Source organism: Poromitra crassiceps, assembly GCF_964638095.1.
Source record: "Poromitra crassiceps genome assembly, chromosome: 9".
Lineage (NCBI taxonomy): Eukaryota > Metazoa > Chordata > Actinopteri > Beryciformes > Melamphaidae > Poromitra > Poromitra crassiceps.
In genome coordinates, this window is record NC_139630.1 from 28554828 (window position 1) to 28582667 (window position 27840).

At 45.1% G+C, this 27840-nt stretch overlaps 1 protein-coding gene across 1 annotated transcript; it reads right to left on the reverse strand.

The window, feature by feature from the left end:
• Positions 1-2398: 2398 nt before the first annotated feature.
• LOC310782238 (uncharacterized protein) lies at positions 2399-27656 on the reverse strand. The gene is made up of 12 exons (XM_083642919.1): positions 27649-27656; positions 27169-27344; positions 24069-24193; positions 22649-23527; positions 22013-22148; positions 20411-21447; positions 10120-10252; positions 6123-6262; positions 4805-5578; positions 4481-4693; positions 4242-4377; positions 2399-3676 (listed from the first exon to the last, which is right to left on the reverse strand). The coding sequence occupies exons 2-12, from the start codon at positions 27299-27301 to the stop codon at positions 2508-2510; spliced, it is 4875 nt and encodes a 1624-aa protein (XP_083499045.1). The 5' UTR covers positions 27302-27344; positions 27649-27656; the 3' UTR covers positions 2399-2507.
• Positions 27657-27840: the final 184 nt, after the last annotated feature.

Consider the following 27840-nt stretch of genomic DNA (forward strand, 5'->3'; position numbering starts at 1 on the left):
CTAATCTACAGCCTAGTCTGGCCTGTCCTACTCTAGTCTGATATTAGCCTGAACACTATAACAGGTCTACAGCCTATAGTTAGGCTGTAGATAATCTATCGCCTAACATAAGCTATTCTAACCTACCGGCAGCCCTCGACCAGTGATCGAGAGTGCCGATGCCCCCCACCCCAGCCCCCACCCCCACACACATAAGGTGTGGGAGAGAAGGCCAGGCCGGGACACAGCGGCACCCCCTGACCCCCAGTGCGTGCAAGAAAACCTTTCCAACACATGGATTGCCACATGGATTGCCTCAGTGACTTGTTGGCTGAGGAGGAACCTTGTGAGGGCCGATGTACTGGGGACCCCCCTCCGGGACAGGCCGAGAGATGCCGGGCTAAACCATTTACAGTGTCAGATTATGGAAATGAAATTGACAAAAGAACAGAAAATTGAAAATGTAAATAGGAGAGGAATACGGAAATGTAGTGTTTAAGTGATCCTAAGATCAGGGAAGAGAGTTGAAAAAGTAAAAGGTAGAGTCCAAAAAATATATATATTTAGTCTTTAAGTGATTCGTAAGTTCAGGGAATACTAGCGAATTAGCTAGGTGAAAAAGGAGTAAAAAGATTGGGAGATTCCACGAGGGTGATCTGAGGGATTCATGAGTCCGCAATGGTGACATCAACCAAGAGGAGAGGAGGGGAGGATAGGGGTCGGTGGTGATGACGAGGCCAGGGGAAGGGGGGAGGAGGACGTCAGGCAGGCGAAGGAGTAATGGGTAGGTGGGCCAGAGTGACGACAGGTGACCAGGATGATGAGGATGGGGGTCGGTGGTGAGGATGAGGCCGGGGAAGGGGGGGAGGGTGTCAGGCAGGCGAAGGAGTAGTGGGTAGATGGCCCAGAGTGACATTGTTTCTTCTGTCACTATTGCTCCTCACTCTCTCTCTCGCACTCTGTGTCTCTCTACAGGCAAACAAACAAATGAAAATAAAATACAGCATGTGTGGGATTGGTCAAAAGTGAGTTTTCAGCTTCACTGGGGCAGAAAACAGTTACTCCCTTCATCCAAAAATACATGACAAGGAAGAGGAGGTTTTTATGTTTTTACTTGTTGTCCAGCATAGCGAGTGCCATTATCAGTTCAAGGAAACTTTTCATAGCCTATAAAACAAATGCCAAACCCTGTTACATGGAATACAAATTATATATAGATATATTTTTGGCAACTCCGGGAAGAAACTATGAGAGAAAAAACAATGTCAGAGACCCTGATTTCTATATATTGGAATATATTGACCATTTCATGGTCTATCGGAAGAAAATCAAACAAAATAGAATAAAGTGATAGCTTATCTTTTGGCCAAATTTCTCTCTTTTGTTAATTTACACTGAGATGTAGCAATATCAACATACATTTAATTGTTGTCCTTTACACATAATCTCTTTCAGATACACAAATCTTCTATACGAGGAATCAGCGTGACGTCACGACACTGCAAAACACCCTGCTACCTGCAGTTAACTAGTACAGTATGAGTTATGCCAAACAAACGTTAATATCTCAAAAACCATACATCACATCGCTTATATTTTGGCATTTTGAGTGAGAGCAGAAGTAGCTCAAGAGTCTGATGTATAATATATGCATGTTTAGTTAAAGTTGTGTGAACTGTTTCCACCCAGTGACGCGGTTTGGTTACCAAAATGCTGCTCGGCTGATCCCTCGTATGCAAGCTTGAAAAGCGAGTTTCGGGAGCGGGACCACACAATCAACCAATTAAGCATTCACACCATAGACTGTAATAGGTTCACACCCACGCCTCCCCAGCTAGGTGTACCTAACATCACCTAACCCGTTCTCTCCTCTTGGCTCTTGCTTCTGCATCGTCGATCAACTAAGTCAAGTCAGGTCAAGTCAAGTCAAGTTTATTTGTATAGCACATTTCATACACAAAGGCAATTCAAAGTGCTTCACATAAAATGGTTGACACAAGAAAATAAAAGAATAAAAGAAGAGAATAAAATAGGCATTTAAAAACATCACAACAGAACTTTAAGAAAGAGCATAAAAAGTGCATTAAGCGACAGGTGCAGCAGTTACAAAAAGAGCTAAAAACTGACAGAGGACTCATTGGGTTTGCATAATAGAATAAATCAAATTTTCTATATTAAATCCCCCGACATCATGATAGAAGTATGATTACACACACATGATTGGAAAAATGTCCATAACATTTATAATAGTTGGACTCGAGCCTTTAGAGGCCACATATACAGTATCTCCTAAAAACATCTGTCAGCAGTTAAAAGCGACTGTAAACATAAAAGTCTTTAGTCTTTTTAAAAGTGAGTAAAGTTGGGGCAGATCTGAGGTCTTCAGGCAGTTTGTTCTACTTCTACTACTAAAATAAATTGTTAAATGTTCCTGGTTGATTGTGTGGTCCTTGCTCGTGAAACATAATATTTGAATTGTTACGTTGTCTGATGCAGTTGTGAGTAATGACATGTTCAATCCTGTTGAATCACTTTGGTAGCCATGTCGGTAAGCTTGAATATCTCTTCAACTGCTTATGATGATTTCTCAAAATGCATTCATTCAGCTTCTCAGTGGGACTTGGCTTAGAGTCTGGAGAATCAGAGACTGATGGCCCCACTGTGGCTGAGCTCTGGTCCAGCACTGCATCTGATGCTGGTGTTTCCATCTCTAACGCTACGTTCTGGTGCCCTCCAGAGCCCAACGGAGGCGAGGGCTGGTGCTGTCCGTCCTCACGTAGCACGTCACCCATGGAATATATCCTAATATCCTGCTGGAACGCGCTCACTGTGTTTGCTTCCTGTTTGCACAGAATGATGTAACACTTTGGCATAAAGTGGCAAAACAGAATGCCAAAGGCTGAGATGAGGATGACCCCCATCTCCACTGCTGGAAGGTACTGGCCTTTGACATTGGCATACACTGGTCCAAAGATGATCCAGCACATGAAGTAGATCAACATGCCGAAGGTGATGAACTTTGCTTCGTTGTAACTGTGAGGCAGCTTTCTGCCTTTGAAGGCAAAAACAAAGCCAATGAGAGCCAACAGGCCAATGTAGCCTAGCATGGCTCCAAACGCACCAAATGACTTCTCATCACACTTGAACAGGCGCTCCTCTTTGTTTGTCATTAGCTCCCACTTGGGCCTTGGAGCCTGGAACACTAGCCACAGGCTACAGATGGCTACTTGAATTAACATGCACACTGCAATGATGATGTAGGGCTTGTAGAGCTTCTTCAGGACCCTCTGCACACTGGGGTCAAACTCAAAGGCAAAGACGATCTTACAGGACTTGACCAGGATGCAGGAGACACACAGGGTGAAGCTGAGGCCAAACAGTACCTGCCGCGCTCCGCACTGCCACCTGGTGGGCCTGCCGCCAAAAAGGACCACACTCACAAAGGTGCCCAAGAGAGACAGGAGGAGAAGGAGGGAGATGGGGCCCACGGACGCCCGCACAACAGGAGTGTTCCAGTAAACTATGAAGATGATCCCAGCAGAGAGGGTGAGCGCTGCCGCCAGGGCAGTGATGGCCAGCAGTATAATACAATAGATATTTTCCCAACCGAGGAAGACAGTTTTCTTGCGGGTGCAGCTGCCGCTTCCTATCCTGGAGTAATGGGTGTCAGTGTCACACTGATAACACTCCTCAGAATCTAGAAACAGAGGAAGAACTCTTAGAAACAACACAATACTGCACTCGCCCACCACCGCGGAGACCCGGGTTCAATTCCCAGTACTTCCAGCTTGGTCAGACGTAGTCTCTCCCCAGTATTATTACGTTATTACTTAATTAATATTACGTTGAATCGCTGCGCTCTGCATACTACATAAGTGAGTCTATGCCAGTTAACTGTTGTTGGTTTTGAAGGCGGGTTGAAATTGAATGAGTGACAGGTCGTAGCACCGATGAGAGAGCGGTTCGAAAAATGGGCTGCGCCTCCCGTGTTGTCTGATCGCAAAGTCGTTACTGATTGGAGAGGACTGAAGCCATCACTGGCATATGACTGGCTAAGTGAACGTTCCCTCCCATAACGAGCCCTCTGAGGGAAAGTGTCCCAGACCCAGAGAGAGCTCTGCAGCATGCAGTAACGTAGTGTATCAGCGTAAGAACTCTCATGGGTCTGGCATTGAGACTAGGTTAGACGTGTCTGCATTATTTGGTAGCATGTAAGGCTAGCTGTAGAGGGGAGCCAAAATTAAGGTGAAACTAATACACACCTGTGTCATTGGAAAAGTAGTTCTCATCGCAGGGGACACATTCATAGCAGCAGACAGGCTGTCCCGCGGCTGACTTCTTCCTGAAGCCTGGAGCACAGCTGTTTGAGCACCTGGAAACCACCATGTGACGGAGTGACTGAGGAGAGAATGGGGAAACAGAGAATAGAGATTAAGAGAAGAGAAGGAAGAAGACATAACAGAAGTATAGAAAGAAAAAATTTAAGAATAAAATGTATTACTGTGAGATTGAAGAAATTCTGTCCTGAGGTAAAAGTCAATTTCCCTTCTTGGATGCTGTAATTGGCTATGATGTCATTCACGTCCACAAATGCTGATCGAATCTGCTGACGCCAAAGGACGACATCATATCCTGTGTTGAGGTCACCATATTTGTCGAATGTGTAGTTTTGCCCATCCATGTGGAACGTGGCCTTCTGTAGGGGTTCCTTCAACTGAAGTGCAAAATGATGAACATGGAGTGAATTTGTGATAATGTGAAAAGATAGTCACATGTTCATGTGACTTCCAAGCATCTAATGTTGTGTGTGTGTGCGTGTATTTACCTTATAGGGGTACAGTGTCTTGTTTGTCTTACCAACACAGTCTCTGCCAGTGTCACCACAGAGATCTTTCACAGCCTGGACAAAAGCTCGAACTGCCAACCCCACACTCAGCACAGCACTGGGGCGGACCTTCTTCTTCAGCATCTCAATGGCTGATTCACTGGTCTTTACCGGCTTGTCTGTCTTTAGAAACTTATGCAAGAAAGTGTTGTTCTTGTGGGCGTCAGGGTTTACATCAAGATTACTGAGATACTGCAGAAACTTGGAGGTGTTTGCAGCCGACTTAAGAGTGACCCCAATGATGGTTCCTGCATCACTCAGATTCCAGTTCCCTAACACGCTCCCTGACTCTGACCAATTGTCACTGGCCACCCAAACCTTCCCTCTGCCTCGCCGGTCTTGAAGAAGACTTTTAAAAAGAATCACCATATGGTCGGGCTTGGCGAAGGACACGATGACCTTGACGTTGGGGTTGTCAATAATGCTTTTGACTGTTGCATTAATGTGGTTCGAAATGTTATCGTAACTCCACGACGGTATGATGGAGGTGAATGCCAAGCAGATGTTGTTCTCTGCCGCATGAAGCCGGAGGCGCTCAAGCGCATATCGGCCGTAGACGCCATCACTTGTCACCACACCAACCCAGTTCCAATTCAGGTTTTTCAGAATCTCGACGATGGCACGCACCTGGTGAGTGTCCTCTGGTACTGTCCGCATAAAGTTTGGAAAGAGCTTCTTATCACTCAGGAGACCAGAGGTTGCACCATAACTTATCTGTTAAGAATGAAGAAACATGACATTATACAAGCGCTATAACCACATAGTCTCTCACATGGTCAGACCCTCCATAGCGGAGACCTCTATTTTGTTGTCTGTTTTGCTATAGGAATTTCTGTGGCAAGCCTCTGATTGGCTGGGCTGTTACAGAAGTCTGGCTCTCTGTGCACTGGTGCATCGCTCAAAATGTACCACCCCACAAGTTGTGTCAAACAAATAAGGAGGTCCGTGGTTGGTCAATTCATATGTCTGTAATGCATTTTGTTCTGGTTTCAGGGGGTGGTCCTTAACCACTTGTCAAGAGTTGTGCCCCAGACATTATTTATCTACGGCTGGCTACTGCGAGACTAATAACCACCTGACAATATTGATCTTCACTCTTTTATATCTTAGAATAGCGCTGGGCTGGATGAAGTTTGCCTTTTATTGATACTCTTTTTCTGCAATGCAGATCCTAGCTCAGAGCTATACAAATGCAGAACTCTATCATCCAACAGTATTTAGCAGCTTTAGTTCAAGAGGTCTTTAAGCTCAGTCATACCTGAGGGATGCCCTCCAGTTCGAGTAGCTTAGCAACCGCTATGGATATCTCTGAGTCGGAATCACCGATGACAGCCAAGACAGGTGGGGAGGGAAGTTCTGGACCATCCTGGACCATCTGGCCTATCGTGCTATAATCACCTAAGGATTAGGAGACACTTTGTTAGTCACTATGGATTTTGTGTCAACTTTGCGCACCTGTTTGCGCCTGCCTTATACTATCGTCTCTGCAGGACGATAGCAGTCCGCCACGCGTAACCCAGCAAACATTTTCACGTATAATTTATTTAGTTGACTGGGGTGGGACAATAGAAACGTGTTTACAGCGGGGAAACGCGGAGATAAAAGAAAAGATTGGAGGATTTAGAGTGGACTCAATTCAAACTCGGTGAAACATAGTGAGAGCTGCGTGCCGAGGACAGAGAGAGATGGAGAGAGCTTGTCGACAGATCATATGTGGTGTGGTGCCCCAATGACGACGCTCCAGGTTATGCATGGATAGGTGAAAGTGTCCAAGTTTTCTCAATTAATTTGCCATTAAGTCCTCTTTCCGATGTGATAAAAGTTTCTCCGTGAGATTGCCTCACTAAATAATCTGCTGGTTACCCCATTTTAGCAGCAGAATATGATGTCCTGGCACGTCCGTGCGTAATGACTTTTCTGCGCTGCGCTGAGATTATGGTGAGCTCAAGTGCAGCAGGGTATATTTGCGCGTGCTTTTCAAAGCTCTTAGCGCAAAGTAATTGCACGCATGCTGACAATAGAAGAATGCCATCTATGCCCCCGCATTCTGCGAGGAAACGCCTGGTTTGGCATCTGGCACGCCTACCCCATGCATGTCCAGTATTATAACAGGCATAGAGGTAATAGCGTGACAGGGAGAATACAAATGCACTTGTGCACGCCCCCAATTTGCATTGCGTGCAGCGTTAAACGAGCGCAAACTCTAAATTACGGCATTTGCGACATAGATCCCATTGTCTTAAAAGCAATTGGGCAGGAAAAGTGAACAAATAAGGGTCACAGCTACCGTCACGTGGCTACGTTTACATGGACAGTTTCAATCCTCTTTAACTCAGAATTCGATCCCAATCCTCTTCAAATTTATCTTGTAAACACCTAAAGCAGAATGAAAAAGGCCAATTCGATGTGAAGTCAAATTCGATGTAAGGGGGTGGTGTAGTTCGTTTCTCAATGCGATTGAAGTATTTTTCTATACATGTGAACGCTCTTTCCTCTACGATCCTCTCTAACTCACTGCGGTCTTTCTGCGCATGCCCGTTGTCAGCTCTCCCTCTCTGTCACACTTCAGGAAGGGAGGGGGAATCACATGGATACATCAAACGCGTCAAACCGCGTCAGACACACCCGGCCCCAGCAGCTAGCGAAACATGGGGGGTTCCTCTGCCTTTCCGACATGCTGCCACTCCGAACGTTAACTTCAATTATTCGGACTGGCGGTCGTTCACCTTAGAAGCCGCAATGCCGACCTTAGGTTTAGGCGTGGGGGTGGGAGAGGTTAGGTTTTGGGTTAGGGTCTGGGGGAGGTTAGGTTTAGGCATGGGGGGAGGTTAGGTTTGGCGTGGGGGCTGGGAGAGGTTAGTGAAAAACGGGGAATATAGACCCCCTTTCTGAGTGCCGATATTTCGGAGTGGCAGAACGTCGGAGTGGCAGCATGTAACCGAAACATGGCCGCTTCCAGAGTGGCTGTTGACAGTTTCAAATTATGACAAATCAACGTGGGGAGGAGGCAGCGGATTTGTTTGGCGTTAACGTTAGCTGTTGTGGTGGCTATGGCTAACTTTAGCTAGCTAGTTGTGGCTACCTTCAACAGGCAGCGCTCCACAAGCTTGTGGTGACGCTAACGTTACATGCAAGCTAACGTGAAGCTAGCTGCGGGGCAGTCATGATCTATAACGAAACGAATGCGCACATTTACATAAAAGTCAACATCACAGTGTCTTTTCTTTAATCTAGAGGCATCATTTTTCAGTCAAAAGTGAAACGGGCATGCGCAGAAAGACTGCAGTGAGTTAGAGAGGATTGAGATTGGATACTATTTTCTCTTGTAAACTCGCAGGAAATAACGATCAATGCGAATGATTTGATTCGAATTATTTCATTTCGAATTAAAAGGCCTCATGTAACCGTAGCCACACCTTTGAATCAGCTACTTGACCCCCAACTGCTCCAGAGCTGCTCAGTTGATACAGTGGAAGACTGCTGTAATTGGGAATGTGTGTGACTGGAAGCATGTGCTCACTGCTCAGTGAACCTACCTAAATCGGTAACACTTTATAATAACATTCAGTTGTAAGTCATTTATAAGCCTTTAGTTAATGATGAACTAATCACTACCAAAACATGAGTATACATTTGTAGATTATTAATAAATGCTATGTTAATATATCACAAATGTGTTTGTTGTAAGTCATCTATAAACTTTTAGTAAATTAAGTGTTCCTCACCTGTTATAAATGACGTGTAAATCATTTACAATTAATTTACAAGGCTTTCTGCATCCCCTAATCTAAAGTGTAAACCATTCATCACACATAAATGTGTTACATACAAGGGGGTAGCTCTGTCAAAATTGAAGCCAATGCGGAAGTGCACTTAAACCTGCATGCTTTTGAATAGCCTGCAGGGGGCGATCCATTGGTCTGTGGACTTCTGTTTTTTTTAACGCCTCACGTATGGCATTTTGGCCATTGCCATCATGGATCTCGACACAATTCCAGGGGTTTCCCACATGGCACGGCCTGCTATTGGTCCGTGATCGGCGAGCTGTGTGATCAGTGGACAAGCGACCTGTCAATCACGCCCCAAAACATAGTCTGCAACTACAACATAGTCTTAAACTAGCGATTTAGACCATAAACGCATTAGGAAAGTGTTTACTGAGGCCATACTTGAGGCTTCAAAACAAAAGTCCACAAACCAATGACACTTCCACATTGGAGGACACTTCCACATTGGATTCAATTTTGACAAACAGAGCTACCACGGTGGCTCAGTGGTAGAGCTGTCGCCTCACAGTCAGAAGGTCCTGAGTTCGATTCTCGCCTGGGACACTGTGGGCGCTGTGGTTGTGTTCCCCCCCATATCTTCAGTGCCTACTGCCCAGGTGGGGTATCTCGTCATAAGGACCCTTCTCTCTGTGTGGAGTTTGCATGTTCTCCCCGTGCTCCCCCAGGAGGGTTCCTCCGTATATAACCCCCCCACTAAAAACATGCAGAAGATCAGATCGTCATCGTCATCCGACCAGTGACGACAACATCCGAAGTTGGTGCCCGGGCGCTGTACGAGAAAGCGACCACTGCTCCTGGCCTGCCCCTTGGAGGAAAGGACATGCCTGGATGGGTTAAATGCAGAGGACACTTTTCACCGGCCACCGTCAGCATGAGTGTGTTGTGGCCGCATGCATGTGTTGTGGTGTTCGTGTGACAATAAAAGACGGGGCTTGTCCCGTTACGAGAGAGAGTACCCCCTTGTATGTAACACATTTATGTGTCATGAATGGTTTACACTTTAGATTAGGGGATGCAGAAAGCCTTGTAAATGAATTGTACATTATTTACACATCATTTACAACAGGTGAGGAACACTTAATTTACTAAAGGTTTATAGATGACTTACAACACATTTGATGTTAACATAACATGTATTAATCATCTACAAATGTATATTCATGTTTTGTAAATGGTTAGTTCATCATTAACTAAAGGCTTATAAATGACTTACGACTGAACATCATTATAAAGTGTTACCGTTTTGTGTCAACTTTACTACCATAAACTTATATTTTTGAAAGTTGGCCTGCTTGTAATCCTCCCATATTCTTCTGTTGTTTTGTTTTTGTGTTTGTTAAATGAGTAATCCATGTGTCATGTATGTATCTGATCCTGATTGCAGAGATCCCAAAAAGGCATTTTCATATTTCAGAAACTGCTATTGATTGGACGTCTGCAGGCTCCATTACTGAATAAATTACTGACATTTCCTGCTGCCTATCGTCATGAAGGCCAGGGTCTGCTTCAGGGCGGTGGTCCAGTCGGAGCAGGAGTCCAGGATGTGATAACCCAGCCTGAGGTTCCCCAACTCATGCCGCCTGTTTACCTCCTCCACCATCTGCACCAGCACGAGAGACTGGACCAGCTGAGCAGGGCTGAACCTGATGGACCCAAAACAAATGGACTCTATAAATGAACACACACACACACACACACACACACACACACACACACACACACACACACACACACACACACACACACACACACACACATACACAGCCCATGTGAACTGTATACATGCTAGCACCACTTCACACAGGATGAAAACGTACCTTACACACAAGTAAGTCAATGTCCCAGCCGGGTTACTAATGCCATTTGAACTATTGGTATGCGCAAAAGTATAACCAATACCTTCATGTATTGGAAAAAGTCCCCCAATAATATAGTCACCAGGTGCTGTGGCAGACCCAGACCTATCATGGTTACCATTGACCTGGTCCAGAACCACTGAGACAAAGATGTAGAGACTGAAAAAAAAAATCATCTTTTAGTTATTCTATAACAGATCCGTATTAAAGTAAGTCCTATTTGTTATATCTCCTCGAAACTGTGTTGTCATCGACAGTGTTGTGGCCACAGTCTTTCTCTCTTTTATATCTCTATAAAAGATGACAAACACGTTCCTCCTCACATTATTTCCATGAGGTGTGTCACCTCAAGTCATCAGTCTGGATTGGAATGGAGGAAATGTCCTTTAATCCATGGGCCAAACCACAAAATGTCACATACCGGTACAAATGTAGTTCTCAACGTAAGTTCAAGCCAGGAAGACTATAATATCTTTTACACTTCCTTAATTCACTTTATATCTCCACTCTTCAATCTACTCACAAGATCATAATAAGCTATCAATTTCCGGGTTTCAATGATCAATCGGCTGGTTGCCGCCCAGTCTCTGTTAACCAATTGCATAGTGTCACATCACTGCTCTCATCACCTCTCACCCCACACACCTCCAGTGTAAGCCTATCACATTGCTCCTCAACCCAGTCGTAAGCCAATTGCTTGGAGACGGGTTCCTTAAATATGCTTGTTTCTGTCTCATTCAGCCTCTCAATCACCGCTGCTGTCAGGCTCGCACCCTCCTCCTCCCCTTATCCTCCCGGTCATCGCAGACCTATCCGATTCTTCAGTCGGAAGAGTCTCATCATGAGTCTCAGAAGGAGATCACCAGCACCACCAGTATCTAGACACTGCAGGGGGATATATCTGGATGCTGATCTGGGCTGGTGCAGCTCTCTCAAGATCTCCCTGCGGTGTCTAACCGCCAAAGACTAATAACAATACTTTATTCTCATCATTCTTTCTGTCGTAAATTATTCACTTTATTGTAATAAATATCACTTTATTCATCCTTTGGTCTCTAGTCTCTCCTGATTGAACTCAAGTGGGCAAATTCTACTCATGATTTTTGAACAGGTATATATCCATAGATGATATTTTAGTATGATAGCCTTTGCAGAATGGCAGCTTTGTCACTGTTATCAGCTCATGAAGTTAGACAGACATCTTTAGATTTTCAGACTAAATCCTTCATCAAAACTATTGGAGAATGGGCTCCTCAATATAGGCTATGGGTTTCTCATTGCATGCTACACCCTTCCACCAATTTTCATGAACATCAGTAAAACGCGAAACCATAACATGCTTTACACCGTCGGTAAGAATATTTCAGTGGTAGGCTATCATCTGCCATCATTGTCTATCAGTGTTAGGATTCCGATTTCCCCCGGCCATGCTGACCCATTGACCATGCGTCTATATGAGGAGACACCGCCTGAATGGCTCTGGCAAAGGCAACATGTTGAAAGGCATGTGAATAAAATGTTTATGTGCAAAGCAGGATTTAGATTTAGAGATTTGCTTTTATATTTTAATCAAGCTTCACAACAGGGTGTGTGTGTCGTGACATGGGCAGACCATCGTCTGTGACAGCCTGTCGCTGTCCATCGGCGGTGGTGTTGAAATGTTCATCAATTGATGCATAGAGCGCCTTGCGCTGTCCTCGGTGCTGAAACATCTGAAGCGTGTCTGTAAAGGTCACTGTCCGCTTTCTTAGACATAGCCTACTATCACTTGGCTCAATACGTGACACATTGTGTTTATGGATAGGACAGGGGACATTTCAGCAATTTGACAGTTGTGACTTTTAAAAGACTCAGAAGGGCCCACTGAAAATGCCCCGCCACCTCTGGGCTGAGTGTAGCTCTGCCCCTAGCTGCTTGTGCTCCTATATATTTATATTCTCAAAACATATGAACCATGATCTGGGGGTGCCCAAATATATACTACATCTGCAGTGTAGCACTCTGTTGGTGGTATATATGTCAGGACACACACACACATCGATAAAACACATTTCTTGGATGATTGCATCATAGCCTTTGTTTTTGTTTGTTTTATTGCTGTTTAAATGTTATTTCTGAACGTAAATTCAAAACTGAACAGAATTAATTAATTAATTAACAAGTGGTGAGGCTCTCCTCACTAACTTTGCACTGTAAGCACAGACAGCAGTGCATAGATAATTATTTTGAAATAAACGTCAACAAAAATGATTTTAAAATTAAAAATTTGTTTGCTATAAATATTTTATGTATGTAAAAAATGATTAAATTTATCATTTTTCAATAGCTACATTTTGACTGGGTTTGTAAATATTCTATAAGGCCGGAATTTTGGAACGGTTGCATTGGAGAGAGAGAGAGAGAGAGAGAGAGAGAGAGAGAGAGAGAGAGAGAGAGAGAGAGAGAGAGAGAGAGAGAGAGAGAGAGAGAGAGTGCTCTTTTCGGTGCTCTGTCCCCGGCTGGAGCTGTCCCCGATTTTGGTCACAAAGTCAAATAATAATACTGGCAAGAAACTCGATAACAGAGCATTTGCGGCATGGCCGTAACTAGCTATGAGGACGGGGAGGTCCGGACCTCCCCTAATATTTCAGAGAAAAAAATAAAACAATCTGCATGGAAAAGCATGAAAAACACGGGATCACTTTTATTTTGAAACGAAAGGCAGGTCAGGCAGGAAGTCATCTGACGCCGCGTCCGCGGTAACTTGATTCCGAGAGAGCAGCAGCATGGTGGTGAGTGATGACTGTCTGTCTGCCTGGCGAGATAATTGAAGGTGAGCGAGCTTGCGAGACAGTGAGCGAGTGAACGACAGACAGTGAGTGACACTGACAGATTTTTTAGCAACAACCAAGAAAGTAAGTGTCTAGTCTGTCTCTAGTCTCGGCTCCCAGACGTTTGGTGAGCTGCGCCACCAAACGTCTGGGAATTTCACTGTCAGAAACTGTCTGTCAGAGCCCGGCGAGAACGGCCGGCAGCAGATACGCCTACATTTATTATTAGAATTTTATTTGGTAGCGGCAATGCCATTTATCATAGTTCCAATATAGAGCAAGACACCGATGTGCTGCAAAGAGAGTTTATACCTGTTGTTTATTTTACAATAATTTTTCCTACCCGGAAGTGGTCCGCTTGCTACTGTGAGTCATCAGCAGGCTCTGTAACGTTAGCCTCGGCAGTCAGGCTTATCGCTGGGGAAAAGACCTCTAGCCGCCGGGGCCGGATGAAACACGCCCTATTAACAGGTTATGTTTGTTTCTAAGTGATTAATATGTTTCTCCGCAAACGCGGCGATGTTTTGCGAGACACCCATTCTGCATGAGCGTCACTGCCCCCAGAAAGCAGGCCCGCCCACAACACTCATGATTGGTTCTCCGATGCAAGGCTTCCAACAGCGCCACCTAACGTTATGCAAAGATTTAAATAGTAATATTCTCAGTCTTACAGGAGTGAAACGGATTAAGACTGAGGGCTGAGTCTAGTCTGTCTCTTAAGTAATGTTACCTGTGTGACACGTTGGGATGCTACTGGCTAATCATGCATGATGCCAATTGCCAAGCTCCCGAAGTCAGGTATGCAGGTGGCTATATGCATGGTTTCAGTTTCATGACCCAATAAGTAACAAAAAGAGGTGGTGTAAAGTTAAAAACAACATAATATATTTTATTTTATTTTTCAATCGTTCCTATCAGGAATAAATAAATGTCCCTCTGTATGTTTTTTTTTATTATCGATGATGACTTTGTGTGTTGTGTACGGCTTGGGTTGTGTACCTGTGTTTGTAGGTGTCATTTTGATATGAATTTGGCTAAAACAGTTTGTGTTTGTTAGTTACAATTATGTTGACAGGAGAGCTGAGCAGGTGGTGACATGAAAGAGAATATACTGAATAATGACATCACAACAGTATAATCCTAATGTTGATTTAAAATGATATATTACTCTAAATATGGCTTAAAAAGGGGGGGAAAAATCTCAAATTTTTTCCGGCGGCGCGCTGGACCTCCCCTATTTCGGAACTCTGGTTATGGCCCTGGGCACCACAAAAGCCTGTCGTTGTGCACGTTGTGCAAAGTGCTGCCTGTATGTGACAGAGTAGATCACAGAGTAGATGTTCTCCCTCTGCCCGTGCCGTGGTTTTCCCAGGACCCAGCCGCCCGCAACTGAAGCGGCCCCAGAGGTGACGAACGAGAGGCGGCATCTGCTTGCTGCTTTGGCTACCGTCCCATGACAAAGTCAGTGCATTTTCTAATTTTGTTACATAATGCGGCCACTTATTACATTTCCAACCAGAAAAAAGTGCAACCCCCGCAATATGTAATAATCTGCGCAATATGTAATACATTTATTACAAAATGCAATAAATTGGATTCTAGGTGCTGCTGATATACATACCCTATTCTATGGGTATTCTTACCTGCACACTTACGGGGCAGGTAAGTGTGTTTTAGTAGATATTAACGGCTAGAAAATGTTAGACCAGAACACAGGTAACACATTTTGTAGTCAGCTAGTCTCATAGACTATGGTGGGTTTCTTACAAACACATTCCTCCTCACATTATTTCCGTGAGGTGTGTCACCTCAAGTCATCAGTCTGGATTGGAATGGAGGAAATGTCATTCCTTGTAATTGTTTTTTAGTTTATTTGCACATATTAAAAAGAAAGAAAATACTGTAAAAGAAACATGAAAAGAACAAGCAAACAAAAATAAGAAAAAATTAAAAGAGCAAAAAAGAGGACAAAAAGAAATTAAAGGAGCAACCAAAATACAACATAAGCAATAAGCCACAAGCAGCTTTACAGTGCTTTTGGAACAGTTAAAGACCCTGGAAACCGAAATCCACAAAAAAACTAAATATGTAATTTAGGGTATTATGTGAGTAATTATAATTAGCCTCAAAAAGTTTGAGATATTAGTTTCAACCCAAATCCTAAATATCGCCTTTTCAAATTTACAATTTTTCGTGAGGCAACTTTGAATTGGGCGGTGCTCAACTACTTCAAATTCCCCTCCTTGTGACATCACTAGGAGGAGCCAATCAGTGCAGTTGTCCATTCAACAAAACCTTCGTGCCCCCACAGCCCGCTGGGACTCTGTCTGAATGGGGCCCATTCGTATGTGTATTCCCAGCCAGCAAGGACAATCGATCTCCCCTCCACCCCACCTCCCCGGGGTCTGCGCTTTGGACGGCGTCCAACTCCCCGGGGAAACGGCTTCGCTGGACGGCATGAACAACAGCTTACAGCTGATCACTTGGATTCAGTCGGGCGGTAGCAGGACGTCCGACTGCAGTATGGGAGCTATGCAGGCTGCAGCACAACACACTCTCTCTAAATGTCTCGTCCCTGGCTGGCTCCCCCTGGGCCTACACAAGAACCCTCAGGCCGCAGCCGCTGGCTATCTGTCTTCGTCGCCGGTGGTCCTATCTGACCACGATCGACCCCTCGCCCCGAAAGCCTGACAGAGTGCTGAGCTACAGCAGCGTGGTGCTCCCCCCAAAATGTGAGTTCCACTGTCTTTTGAATGTTCAGCGTCTCATCCTGGCCTGCAATCAGTCTCGCTGGGCTCACCTGTATTCAATCAGATCAGCTCATTCCTTCAATCAGGGAGTCCATGTTCCTGACGTCATTGTCCCACAGCTCATTCACATCATCGTTCCAATTTGGCTGGTGGCTTATTAACATAATGTTCCTGTGGTGTGAAGAACTCAAAATGCATATTTATTTTGGGTTTCCAGGGTCTTTAAGAGGTGTATGTACTTCAATGTACTTCATGGCTCCCTTGCCAAAATAGCTAATATAGTGAGGTTTCATACCAAATTTCAATCAGAAGGCCGCCATATTTGCATAACCTGATCAGCCCGTGACGTCAGTCAAGTTTAAGTATGACATCAGTTATGACGTCAGTTCATCCTAGTGTGACCAGGTGTTAAATCAAAATACCAGAATGAACTGGAGCCAGAGACTGCCGTACTCAAAAATATATGATTTTATTGACAATATAGATGATTAAAACTAGTGCCACTCAAAACCAGGCAATATCAATGCCGGCCTCTAGGCCATAATGAGGGTGGACGGTCCCTTTAATGTAGACTGCACTGTAAATAAAGAAAGCAAAGAAAACAGAAGAAAACAAACCATGTGTGGCCAGACTGCAATATCAGGGGGGATTATATTAGGTGGAGTCGAACCTCGAGGAGAGTCACAAAACGGATAAGAAAGGTCTGGATGAAACATCAAAGCTCAAACTGGATCCAGACTGTTATGCAGCACTCAAGGTGACTCAAAGCACACCAACAAAATACTCAAACCAAAATGACCGCTCCACCACCCAAATCCCCTCTAAAAGCAGAAAAGGCCCACACAGGCTTCAGGCCCGGTCAGTGAGTTTACTAAAAACACATTAAAATCTATTGAGTCTGGGAAAGACAGTGGCAGCTCCTCAAATGTTGGTTGTGTGGAGCTTATGGTATAAAACTGGAACACATGCAGAAACCCTCTCCCAGCCAGGCACATAGGCGATTGGGATCTTCTGTGCTGGTGCTTGTACTCAAGCTCACTCTCCGCTCTTTTCCCTCACCAAACGAATGGCGGCTCCAATCAACCTCCAAACAATTCGTGGCCTCAGCTGCTAGGTGTGTCAGTGTGTCAGGGTGAAAGGCCCAGGTAAGGTTTCCACCCCTATTTATAGACTTGGTCTGGGTCCTAGTGCTCGGCCACGATTAACCTCCCTTCCACACTAGTACATATAGCGAGGGCGGATCATACAGCAGCTGGCATCACGGCATCACGGTCTCCTCTCTCTCGGAGGAGACCTGCTGGGGGAGACCTGCTCGGAGGAGACCTCTCTCTCCGTTAACGGAGAGAGAGAGAGAGAGAAGGAGAGAGAGAGAGAAGGAAAGAGAGATGGAGTGTGTGTGTGTGTGTGTGTGTGTGTGTGTGTGTGTGTTCGCGCGTTGCTCGGCGCATAGCCTACTGACAGAGAGGAAGAGATCTCTGCCGCTGCGAGTGCACAGCGCTACTGTGTGTGTGTCAGTGTGTGTGTGCGCGCGTGCGTGCGTGCATGCGTGTCTGTGATTCGATTAAATCTTATGACGTGATAAGATCATGCATTTTAGCACCGTGCGCACCTCTATTCTTCAATGAGGAGACCTTGTAGAAAAGATTTTTGGGGTTAGGGTTGAAAGTAATGTCAACTACTTTCTGAGGCACACAATTACTCACATAAGACCCTAAATTTAATAGTTAGAAGGTTTTTGTGGATTTTGGTTTCCAGGGACTTTAAAGATAAAACGAGTGTTTGATTTAAAACAACGAACACAACACAGGGAATCTAGCTAATCTACAGCCTAGTCTGGCCTGTCCTACTCTAGTCTGATATTAGCCTGAACACTATAACAGGTCTACAGCCTATAGTTAGGCTGTAGATAATCTATCGCCTAACCTAAGCTATTCTAACCTACCGGCAGCCCTCGACCAGTAATGGAGAGCGCCGATGCCCCCCACCCCAGCCCCCACCCCCACACACATAAGGTGTGGGAGAGAAGGCCAGGCCGGGACACAGCGGCACCCCCTCACCTCCAGTGCGAGCAAGAAAACCTTTCCAACACATGGATTGCCACATGGATTGCCTCAGTGACTTGTTGGCTGAGGAGGAACCTTGTGAGGGCCGATGTACTGGGGACCCCCCTCCGGGACAGGCCGAGAGATGCCGGGCTAAACCATTTACAGTGTCAGATTATGGAAATTAAATTTACAAAAGAACAGAAAATTGAAAATGTAAATAGGAGAGGAATACGGAAATGTAGTGTTTAAGTGATCCTAAGATCAGGGAAGAGAGTTGAAAAAGTAAAAGGTAGAGTCCAAAAAATATATATATATATATTTAGTCTTTAAGTGATTCATAAGTTCAGGGAATACTAGCGAATTAGCTAGGTGAAAAAGGGGTAAAAAGATTGGGAGATTCCACGAGGGTGATCTGAGGGATTCATGAGTCCTCATTGGTGACATCAACCAAGGAGAGGAGGGGAGGATAGGGGTCGGTGGTGATGACGAGGCCAGGGGAAGGGGGGAGGGGGACGTCAGGCAGGCGAAGGAGTAATGGGTAGGTGGGCCAGAGTGACATTGTTTCTTCTGTCACTATTGCTCCTCACTCTCTCTCTCTCACTCTGTGTCTCTCTACAGGCAAACAAACAAATGAAAATAAAATACAGCATGTGTGGGATTGGTCAAAAGTGAGTTTTCAGCTTCACTGGGGCAGAAAACAGTTACTCCCTTCATCCAAAAATACATGACAAGGAAGAGGAGGTTTTTATGTTTTTACTTGTTGTCCAGCATAGCGAGTGCCATTATCAGTTCAAGGAAACTTTTCATAGCCTATAAAACAAATGCCAACCCCTGTTACATGGAATACAAATTATATATAGATATATTTTTGGCAACTCCGGGAAGAAACTATGAGAGAAAAAACAATGTCAGAGACCCTGATTTCTATATATTGGAATATATTGACCATTTCATGGTCTATCGGAAGAAAATCAAACAAAATAGAATAAAGTGATAGCTTATCTTTTTGCCAAATTTCTCTCTTTTGTTAATTTACACTGAGATGTAGCAATATCAACATACATTTAATTGTTGTCCTTTACACATAATCTTTTTCAGATACACAAATCTTCTTTACGAGGAATCAGCGTGACGTCACGACACTGCAAAACACCCTGCCACCTGCAGTTAACTAGTACAGTATGATTTGTGCCAAACAAACGTTAATATCTCAAAAACCATACATCACATCGCTTATATTTTGGCATTTTGAGTGAGAGCAGAAGTAGCTCAAGAGTCTGATGTATAATATATGCATGTTTAGTTAAAGTTGTGTGAACTGTTTCCACCCAGTGATGCGGTTTGGTTACCAAAATGCTGCTCGGCTGATCCCTCGTATGAAAGCTTGAAAAGCGAGTTTCGGGAGCGGGACCACACAATCAACCAATTAAGCGTTCACACCATAGACTGTAAGGTTCACACCCACGCCTCCCCAGGCGTGTACCTAACATCACCTAACCCGTTCTCTCCTCTTGGCTCTTGCTTCTGCATCGTCGATCAACTACATTTAAGTCAAGTCAAGTCAAGTCAAGTTTATTTGTATAGCACATTTCATACACAAAGGCAATTCAAAGTGCTTCACATAAAATGGTTGACACAAGAAAATAAAAGAATAAAAGAAGAGAATAAAATAGGCATTTAAAAACATCACAACAGAACTTTAAGAAAGGGCCTAAAAAGTGCATTAAGCGACAGGTGCAGCAGTTACAAAAAGAGCTAAAAACTGACAGAGGACTCATTGGGTTTGCATAATAGAATAAATTAAATTTTCTATATTAAATCCCCCGACATCATGATAGAAGTATGATTACACACACATGATTGGAAAAATGTCCATAACCCTTATAATAGTTGGACTCGAGCCTTTAGAGGCCACATATATCTCCTAAAAACATCTGTCAGCAGTTAAAAGCGACTGTAAACATAAAAGTCTTTAGTCTATTTTTAAAAGTGAGTAAAGTTGGGGCAGATCTGAGGTCTTCAGGCAGTTTGTTCTACTTCTACTACTAAAATAAATTGTTAAATGTTCCTGGTTGATTGTGTGGTCCTTGCTCGTGAAACATAATATTTGAATTGTTACGTTGTCTGATGCAGTTGTGAGTAATGACATGTGCAATCCTGTTGAATCACTTGGGTAGCCATGTCGGTAAGCTTGAATATCTCTTCAACTGCTTATGATGATTTCTCAAAATGCATTCATTCAGCTTCTCAGTGGGACTTGGCTTAGAGTCTGGAGAATCAGAGACTGATGGCCCCACTGTGGCCGAGCTCTGGTCCAGCACTGCACCTGATGCTGGTGTTTCCATCTCTAACGCTACGTTCTGGTGCCCTCCAGAGCCCAACGGAGGCGAGGGCTGGTGCTGTCCGTCCTCACGTAGCACGTCACCCATGGAATATCTCCTAATATCCTGCTCGAATGCGCTCACTGTGTTTGCTTCCTGTTTGCACAGAATGATGTAACACTTTGGCATAAAGTGGCAAAACAGAATGCCAAAGGCTGAGATGAGGATGACCCCCATCTCCACTGCTGGAAGGTACTGGCCTTTGACATTGGCATACACTGGGCCAAAGATGATCCAGCACATGAAGTAGATCAACATGCCGAAGGTGATGAACTTTGCTTCGTTGTAACTGTGAGGCAGCTTTCTGCCTTTGAAGGCAAAAACAAAGCCAATGAGAGCCAACAGGCCAATGTAGCCTAGCATGGCTCCAAACGCACCAAATGACTTCTCATCGCACTTGAACAGGCGCTCCTCTTTGTTTGTCATTAGCTCCCACTTGGGCCTTGGAGCCTGGAACACTAGCCACAGGCTACAGATGGCTACTTGAATTAACATGCACACTGCAATGATGATGTAGGGCTTGTAGAGCTTCTTCAGGACCCTCTGCACACTGGGGTCCAACTCAAAGGCAAAGACGATCTTACAGGACTTGACCAGGATGCAGGAGACACACAGGGTGAAGCTGAGGCCAAACAGTACCTGCCGCGCTCCGCACTGCCACCTGGTGGGCCTGCCGCCAAAAAGGACCACACTCACAAAGGTGCCCAAGAGAGACAGGAGGAGAAGGAGGGAGATGGGGCCCACGGACGCCCGCACAACAGGAGTGTTCCAGTAAACTATGAAGATGATCCCAGCAGAGAGGGTGAGCGCTGCCGCCAGGGCAGTGATGGCCAGCAGTATAATACAATAGATATTTTCCCAACCGAGGAAGACAGTTTTCTTGCGGGTGCAGCTGCCGCTTCCTATCCTGGAGTAATGGGTGTCAGTGTCACACTGATAACACTCCTCAGAATCTAGAAACAGAGGAAGAACTCTTAGAAACAACACAATACTGCACTCGCCCACCACCGCGGAGACCCGGGTTCAATTCCCGGTACTTCCAGCTTGGTCAGACGTAGTCTCTCCCCAGTATTATTACGTTATTACTTAATTAATATTACGTTGAATCGCTGCGCTCTGCATACTACATAAGTGAGTCTGTGCCAGTTAACTGTTGTTGGTTTTGAAGGCGGGTTGAAATTGAATGAGTGACAGGTCGTAGCACCGATGAGAGAGCGGTTCGAAAAATGGGCTGCGCCTCCCGTGTCGTCTGATCGCAAAGTCGTTACTGATTGGAGAGGACTGAAGCCATCACTGGCATATGACTGGCTAAGTGAACGTTCCCTCCCATAACGAGCCCTCTGAGGGAAAGTGTCCCAGACCCAGAGAGAGCTCTGCAGCATGCAGTAACGTAGTGTATCAGCGTAAGAACTCTCATGGGTCTGGCATTGAGACTAGGTTAGACGTGTCTGCATTATTTGGTAGCATGTAAGGCTAGCTGTAGAGGGGAGCCAAAATTAAGGTGAAACTAATACACACCTGTGTCACTGGAGAAGTAGTTCTCAGGGCAGGGGACACATTCATAGCAGCAGACAAGCTGTCCCGTCGCTGACTTCTTCCTGAAGCCTGGAGCACAGCTGTTTGAGCACCTGGAAACCACCGTGTCACGGAGTGACTGAGGAGAGAATGGGGAAACAGAGAATATAGATTAAGAGAAGAGAAGGAGAAGACATGAAAGAAGTATAGAAAGAAAACATTTAAGAATAAAATGTATTACTGTGAGATTGAAGAAATTCTGTCCTGAAGTAAAAGTCAATTTCCCTTCTTGGATGCTGTAATTGGCTATGATGTCATTCACGTCCACAAATGCTGATGGAATCTGCTGGCGCCAAAGGACGACATCATATCCTGTGTTGAGGTCACCTCTTTTATCGAATTTGTAGTTTTGCCCATCCATGTGAAACGTGGCTCTCCGTAGGGCTTCCTTCAACTGAAGTGCAAAATGATGAACATGGAGTGAATGTGTGATCATAGTCACATTTCCATGTGACTTTCAAGCATCTTTAATGTCATGAGTGTGTGTGTGTGTGTGTGTGTGTGTGTGTGTGTGTGTGTGTGTGTGTGTGTGTGTGTGTGTGTGTGTGTGTGTGCGCGTGCGTGCATGTGTGTAGTTACCTCCAAGGGCTGCAGTCTCTTGCTTGTCTTACAGTCTCTGTCAGTGTCACCACAGAGATCTGCCACAGCCTGGGCAATAGCTCTAACTGCCAACCCCACACTCAACACAGCATAGGGGCGGACCTTCTTCTTCAGCATCTCAATGGCTGGTGAGTCACTGGTTTTTACCGGCTTGTCTGTCTTCACTTGATCAAGTCTCATACTCAATTCTTCCTGTGTTGAACTAGCCTTCTGTGCAACTGCCACACTTTGCTTCCCCATTCGCTGCTGTTTCCCCCCATATCCCTGTAGAAACGTATGCAAGAAAGTGTTGTTCTTGTGGGCGTCAGGATTTACGTCAAGATTACTGAGGTATTGCAGAAACTTGGAGGTGTTTGCTGCTGACTTAAGAGTGACCCCAATGATGGTTCCTACATCACTCAGTTTCCAGTTCCCTAACACACGCCTTGACTCTGACCAATTGTCACTGGCCACCCAAACCTTCCCTCTGCCTCGCCGATCTTGAAGAAGACTTTTAAAAAGAATCACCATATGGTCGGGCTTGGCGAAGGACACGATGACCTTGACGTTGGGGTTGTCAATAATGCTATTGACTGTTGCCTTAATGCGGCTCTTAAGGTTATAGTCACCCAGAACATCTGGTAGGATGGAGGTGAATGCCAAGCAGATGTTGTTCTCTGCTGCATGATGCTGGAGGCGCTCAAGCGCATAGCGGCCATAGTCACCATCAGCTGTCACCACACCAACCCAGGTCCAATTCTGCTTTTTCAGAATCTCGATGATGGCACGTGCCTGGTGATCGTCCTCTGGTACTGTCCGCATAAAGTTTGGAAACCGGTTCTTATCACTCAGGAGACCAGAGGTTGCACCGTAACTTATCTGTTAGGAATGAAGAAACATGACATTATACAAGAACTATAATCACATGGTCAGACCCTCCGTAGCGGAGGGTCTGAATCAGCATTTCCGGGTTTTGCCATAGGAATTTCTGTGGCAAGCCTCTGATTGGCTGGGGTGTTACAGAAGTCCGGCTCTCTGTGTGCATTGGTGCATATCGCTCAAAATGTACCACCCCACAAGTTGCGTCACACAAATAAGGAGGTCCGTGGTTGGTCAATTCATATGTCTGTCACGCATTTTGTTCTGGTTTCAGGGGGTGGTCCTTAACCACTTGTCAAGAGTTGTGCCCCAGACATTATTTATATACGGCTGGCTACTGCGAGACTAATAACCACCTGACAATATTGATCTTCACTCTTTTATATCTTAGAATAGCGCTGGGCTGGATGAGGTTTTCCTTTTATTGACACTCTTTTTCTGCAATGCAGATCCTAGCTCAGCTATACGAATGCAGAGCTCTATCATCCAACAGTATTTAGCAGCTTTAGTTGAATCAACAGGTCTTTAAGCTCAGTCGTACCTCAGGGATGTGCTCCAGGTTGAGTTGCCTAGCAACCGCTATGGATATCTCTGAGTGGTAATCACCGATGACAACCAAGACAGGTGGGGAGGGAAGCTCTGGACCATCCTTACTGCTATCCTCACCTAAGGATTAGGAGACACTTTGTTAGTCACTATTTGGATTTTGTGTCAACGAGCACATCACTGATGCTCGTCATCATCATCATCATCATCATCATCATTTGGGGACATTGGGCCCTATCTTCGCAAAAGCGGTAATTTAGCGTTTGCGCTCGTTTAATGCTGCATGCAATGCAAATTGAGGGCGTGGACAAGTGCATGCAAAATTCTGCTGCTAAAATTGGGTATTAGCAGATAATTCAGTGAGGCAATCAACTATAACTCACTGAGAAATTTTTATCACATCGCAAAGAAGGAAATTAATTGAGAAAACTTGTTGGACAATGGACATAGGCTTTCCGCCTTCATAACCCGGAGGGTCGTTGGCACCACAGACGATCTGTCCATAAGCTCTCTCCATCTCTCTCTGTCCTCGCAAACAGCGATTGCGAGACGGGAATCCGATTGGTTTTTATTGATGTAACGCCCAGGCATTGCCTGGCCACACCTGTGAATAATTCTGGTACCGCCCAAATCCCGTTTGGGGCGGCTGTAGCTCAGGGGGTAGAGCGGGTCGTCCACTAATCGCTTTGGATTAAAGAGGTCGGTGGTTCGATTCCCGGCTCCTCCAGTCTGCATGTCAAAGTGTCCTTGGGCAAGACACTGAACCCCAAATTGCTCCCGTTGGTGTGTCAGCACCCTGCGTGGTAACCTGCCGCCATCGGTGTGTGAATGTACCTACTGACTTTAAAGCGCTTTGGATAAAAGCGCTATATAAATGCAGGCCATTTACCATTTTGGGGCTCAGATGATTTTGGCACGGCTCTAATTTTCGCCTGCGGCACGTGCCGTGAACATTTCCGCGTCCCCGCCAAGAATTGCATCCCCACCATATTTCGGGGCTGTTTTAACTTTTAACGGAGGTCACGTCTACCCAGACAATTACATCACTTTTAAACAGTTACATTTCTGTATAAATCATTACAATATGCTCCCGTGAGGTGGGGATGCGTTTAGCTGGTGCCGGGTGGGGGTGCAAAACTCGGCATAACACCTGGACAAATGCGCAAGGCAGACCCCTATCTTCCCTGCCTTAAGGCACGCGCAAACAGGTGCGCAAGCGCAAATAGGGGATATCGCCTGTACCAAGATAGGGCCAAATGTCTTTAAACCATTTGGGCAGGAAAAGTAAACACACAAGGGTCACAACTACAGCAAGGTAACCTTTGAATCAGCTACTTGACCACAACTGCTCCAGAGCTGCTCAGTTGATACAGTAGAAGACTGCTGTGATTTGGAATGGGTGTGACTGTGGAAGCATGTGCTCAGTGAACCTTCCCTAAATAAATACAATGTTTCAGAAAGCTGCCCAGAAACACATGGCCTGCACCAGGTTTTGTGAATGGATGCTAAAAGAAATATACCATTGCCATATGGTGTGATAGCGGTACCCTCAGTCCAACTGAGACCTTAAAAGATTTGTTTCTATAAAAGGTTTTGTGTCAACTTTACTACCATAAACGTAGCCTATATTTTTGAAAGTTAGCTTGCTTCTAATCCTCCCATATTCGTATTTTGTTTTGTTTTTGTGGTTATTAAATGAGTAATCCATGAGGCAATTGACACCTGGCATTAACATGCGTTTTCTGCCATCAGATTGCAATCAGATTGTGACCACATTAGCCTGATTTCATTTACACCTGGCGTTAACATGCCTTTTGGGTGATCAGATTTCAATCTGATGGCAATTTGATCACCCAAAATGGGTGTCCTCTCAATTCGCATACAGTTGCTGTATCCAGATTGAGAGGACACATTGCATTTACACTTGTGTTCAATGTGTACACAATGTGTCCCTGACCACCTCCGGAGGTGGTTTGGCGAATCAGATTGCAATCCATCTTCAATGTGTCTTAACGGCATTTCTTCTTCTTCTTCTTCTTCTTCTTCTTCTCTTGAGTTTTATGGCAGTTGGCAAACAGTTTATATTACCACCACGTACTGGGTTTAGTAGTTTTCACAATTCAGCTATTTACAATGAAAAAGTAAGTGTCCACCCCAAGTGCTTGGGACCCATTTGCCTCCCTGTTTGGCACTCAGCATCAAAGGGTTGGAATTGGGGGGGGATTCCCGAGCGCGGCGCACGCTGCCGCTCACCGCTCCCCCAGGGGATGGGTCAAATGCGGAGAACAAATTTCACACATTGTGTGACAATCAGTGGGACTTTACCTTTACTTTACCTTACTGTAACACACATAATCCATAATACACTCTCGGTGGCAAATTTCCTTCAAAAGTCAAGCATACACTCCTACTCATCTCCTTCCTCCCGTCCCTAAATCTCGTCAATCTTCTGGCCTCACACACTGCTTCCACGTACAAAGATTCTTCGGCATCTACCGCTACAGTATATCAATGTCACTCACCACTCCTTTCTTCCTGGCTCACTCACACAATCCTTAACATACTCATTCATCTCCAAAGCTTTTTCCATCTGACTTTCAGACACTAACTCAATAATAACCATACCACTTTTAGTAACCTTTACTGCCTGAATCTTCCCAATTTTCCCTCCAACAGCCATCGCCACCTCATGTGGATCCTGAAAAATCCCGTTTGACTGCCGTGACACAACCACCATTCCAAACAAAAGAATCCTCCATTTGGTCATCGTTTGACTCGCTCAACTTTCCATGCTTCCTTTTATGGATATTGTTTCCATTAATCCCTCTCTTATCCTCGTTTCAAATTTTGCGGCTACCAAACTCCTCCGACACTTCTTCCTCCATTATCTAGCTGGGTTGCCTACTTCCGCTTGGGGGCGTTTACACCTGTACTTTCAAGTGGTCAAGCACAAACTGATTGCAATCTGATAGCAGAAAACGCATGTTAATGCCATGTGTAAATGGCCTCTCAGAGAACCCAAAAATGCATTTTCAGATTTCAGAATCTGCTACTGATTGGACGTCTGCAGGCTCGATACTGAATCAATTACTGACATTGCCCGCTGCCTCTCCTCATGAAGGCCAGGATCTGCTGCAGTGCGGTGGTCACGTCGGAGCAGGAGTCCAGGATGTGATAACCCAGGCTGAGGGGCCCCAACTCAGACCCCCTGTTTACCTCCTCCACCATCTGCACCACTGTGAGAGACTGGACCAGCCGAGCAGGGTTGAACCTGAGGGACGCAAACCAAATGGACTCTATAAAGAAACACACACACACACACACACACAAATACACACACACACGCACACGCACACGCACACACACACGCACATGCACACACACACACACACACACACACACACACGCACACACACACGCACACACACACACACACACACACACACACACACGCGCACACGCGCACACACACACACACACACACACACACACACACACAAGGTCCAGTGCCCATGTGTAGCCTACTGTAGGCTACTCATGCTAACACCACTTAACACGTCAGGGTGAAAACGTACCTGTTACAAGTCCGTGTCTCTGTGCCATCTTCTGCAATGGTAATGTTAACACTTTCATGTATTGGAAAAAGTCCCCCAATAATAATGTCACCAGGTGCGGTGGCAGACGCAGACATCCCATTCGTAATATTACCATGGATACCATTGGCCTGGTCCAGAAACACTGAGACAAACATGTAGAAACTGAAAAAA

What these genes read in the sequence shown, in the direction of transcription:
- LOC310782238 (XM_083642919.1), bottom strand. Translation starts at nt 27,301, where the DNA reads ATGGTGGAGGAGGTAAACAGGGGGTCTGAGTTGGGGCCCCTCAGCCTG. An exon ending in AGAGACTGCAGCCCTTGGAG is followed by an intron (nt 22,149 to 22,648) that starts GTAACTACACAC and finishes TTCTCTCCTCAG; the next exon opens with TCACTCCGTGACACGGTGGT. An exon ending in AGACACTGTACCCCTATAAG is followed by an intron (nt 4,694 to 4,804) that starts GTAAATACACGC and finishes TTTGCACTTCAG; the next exon opens with TTGAAGGAACCCCTACAGAA.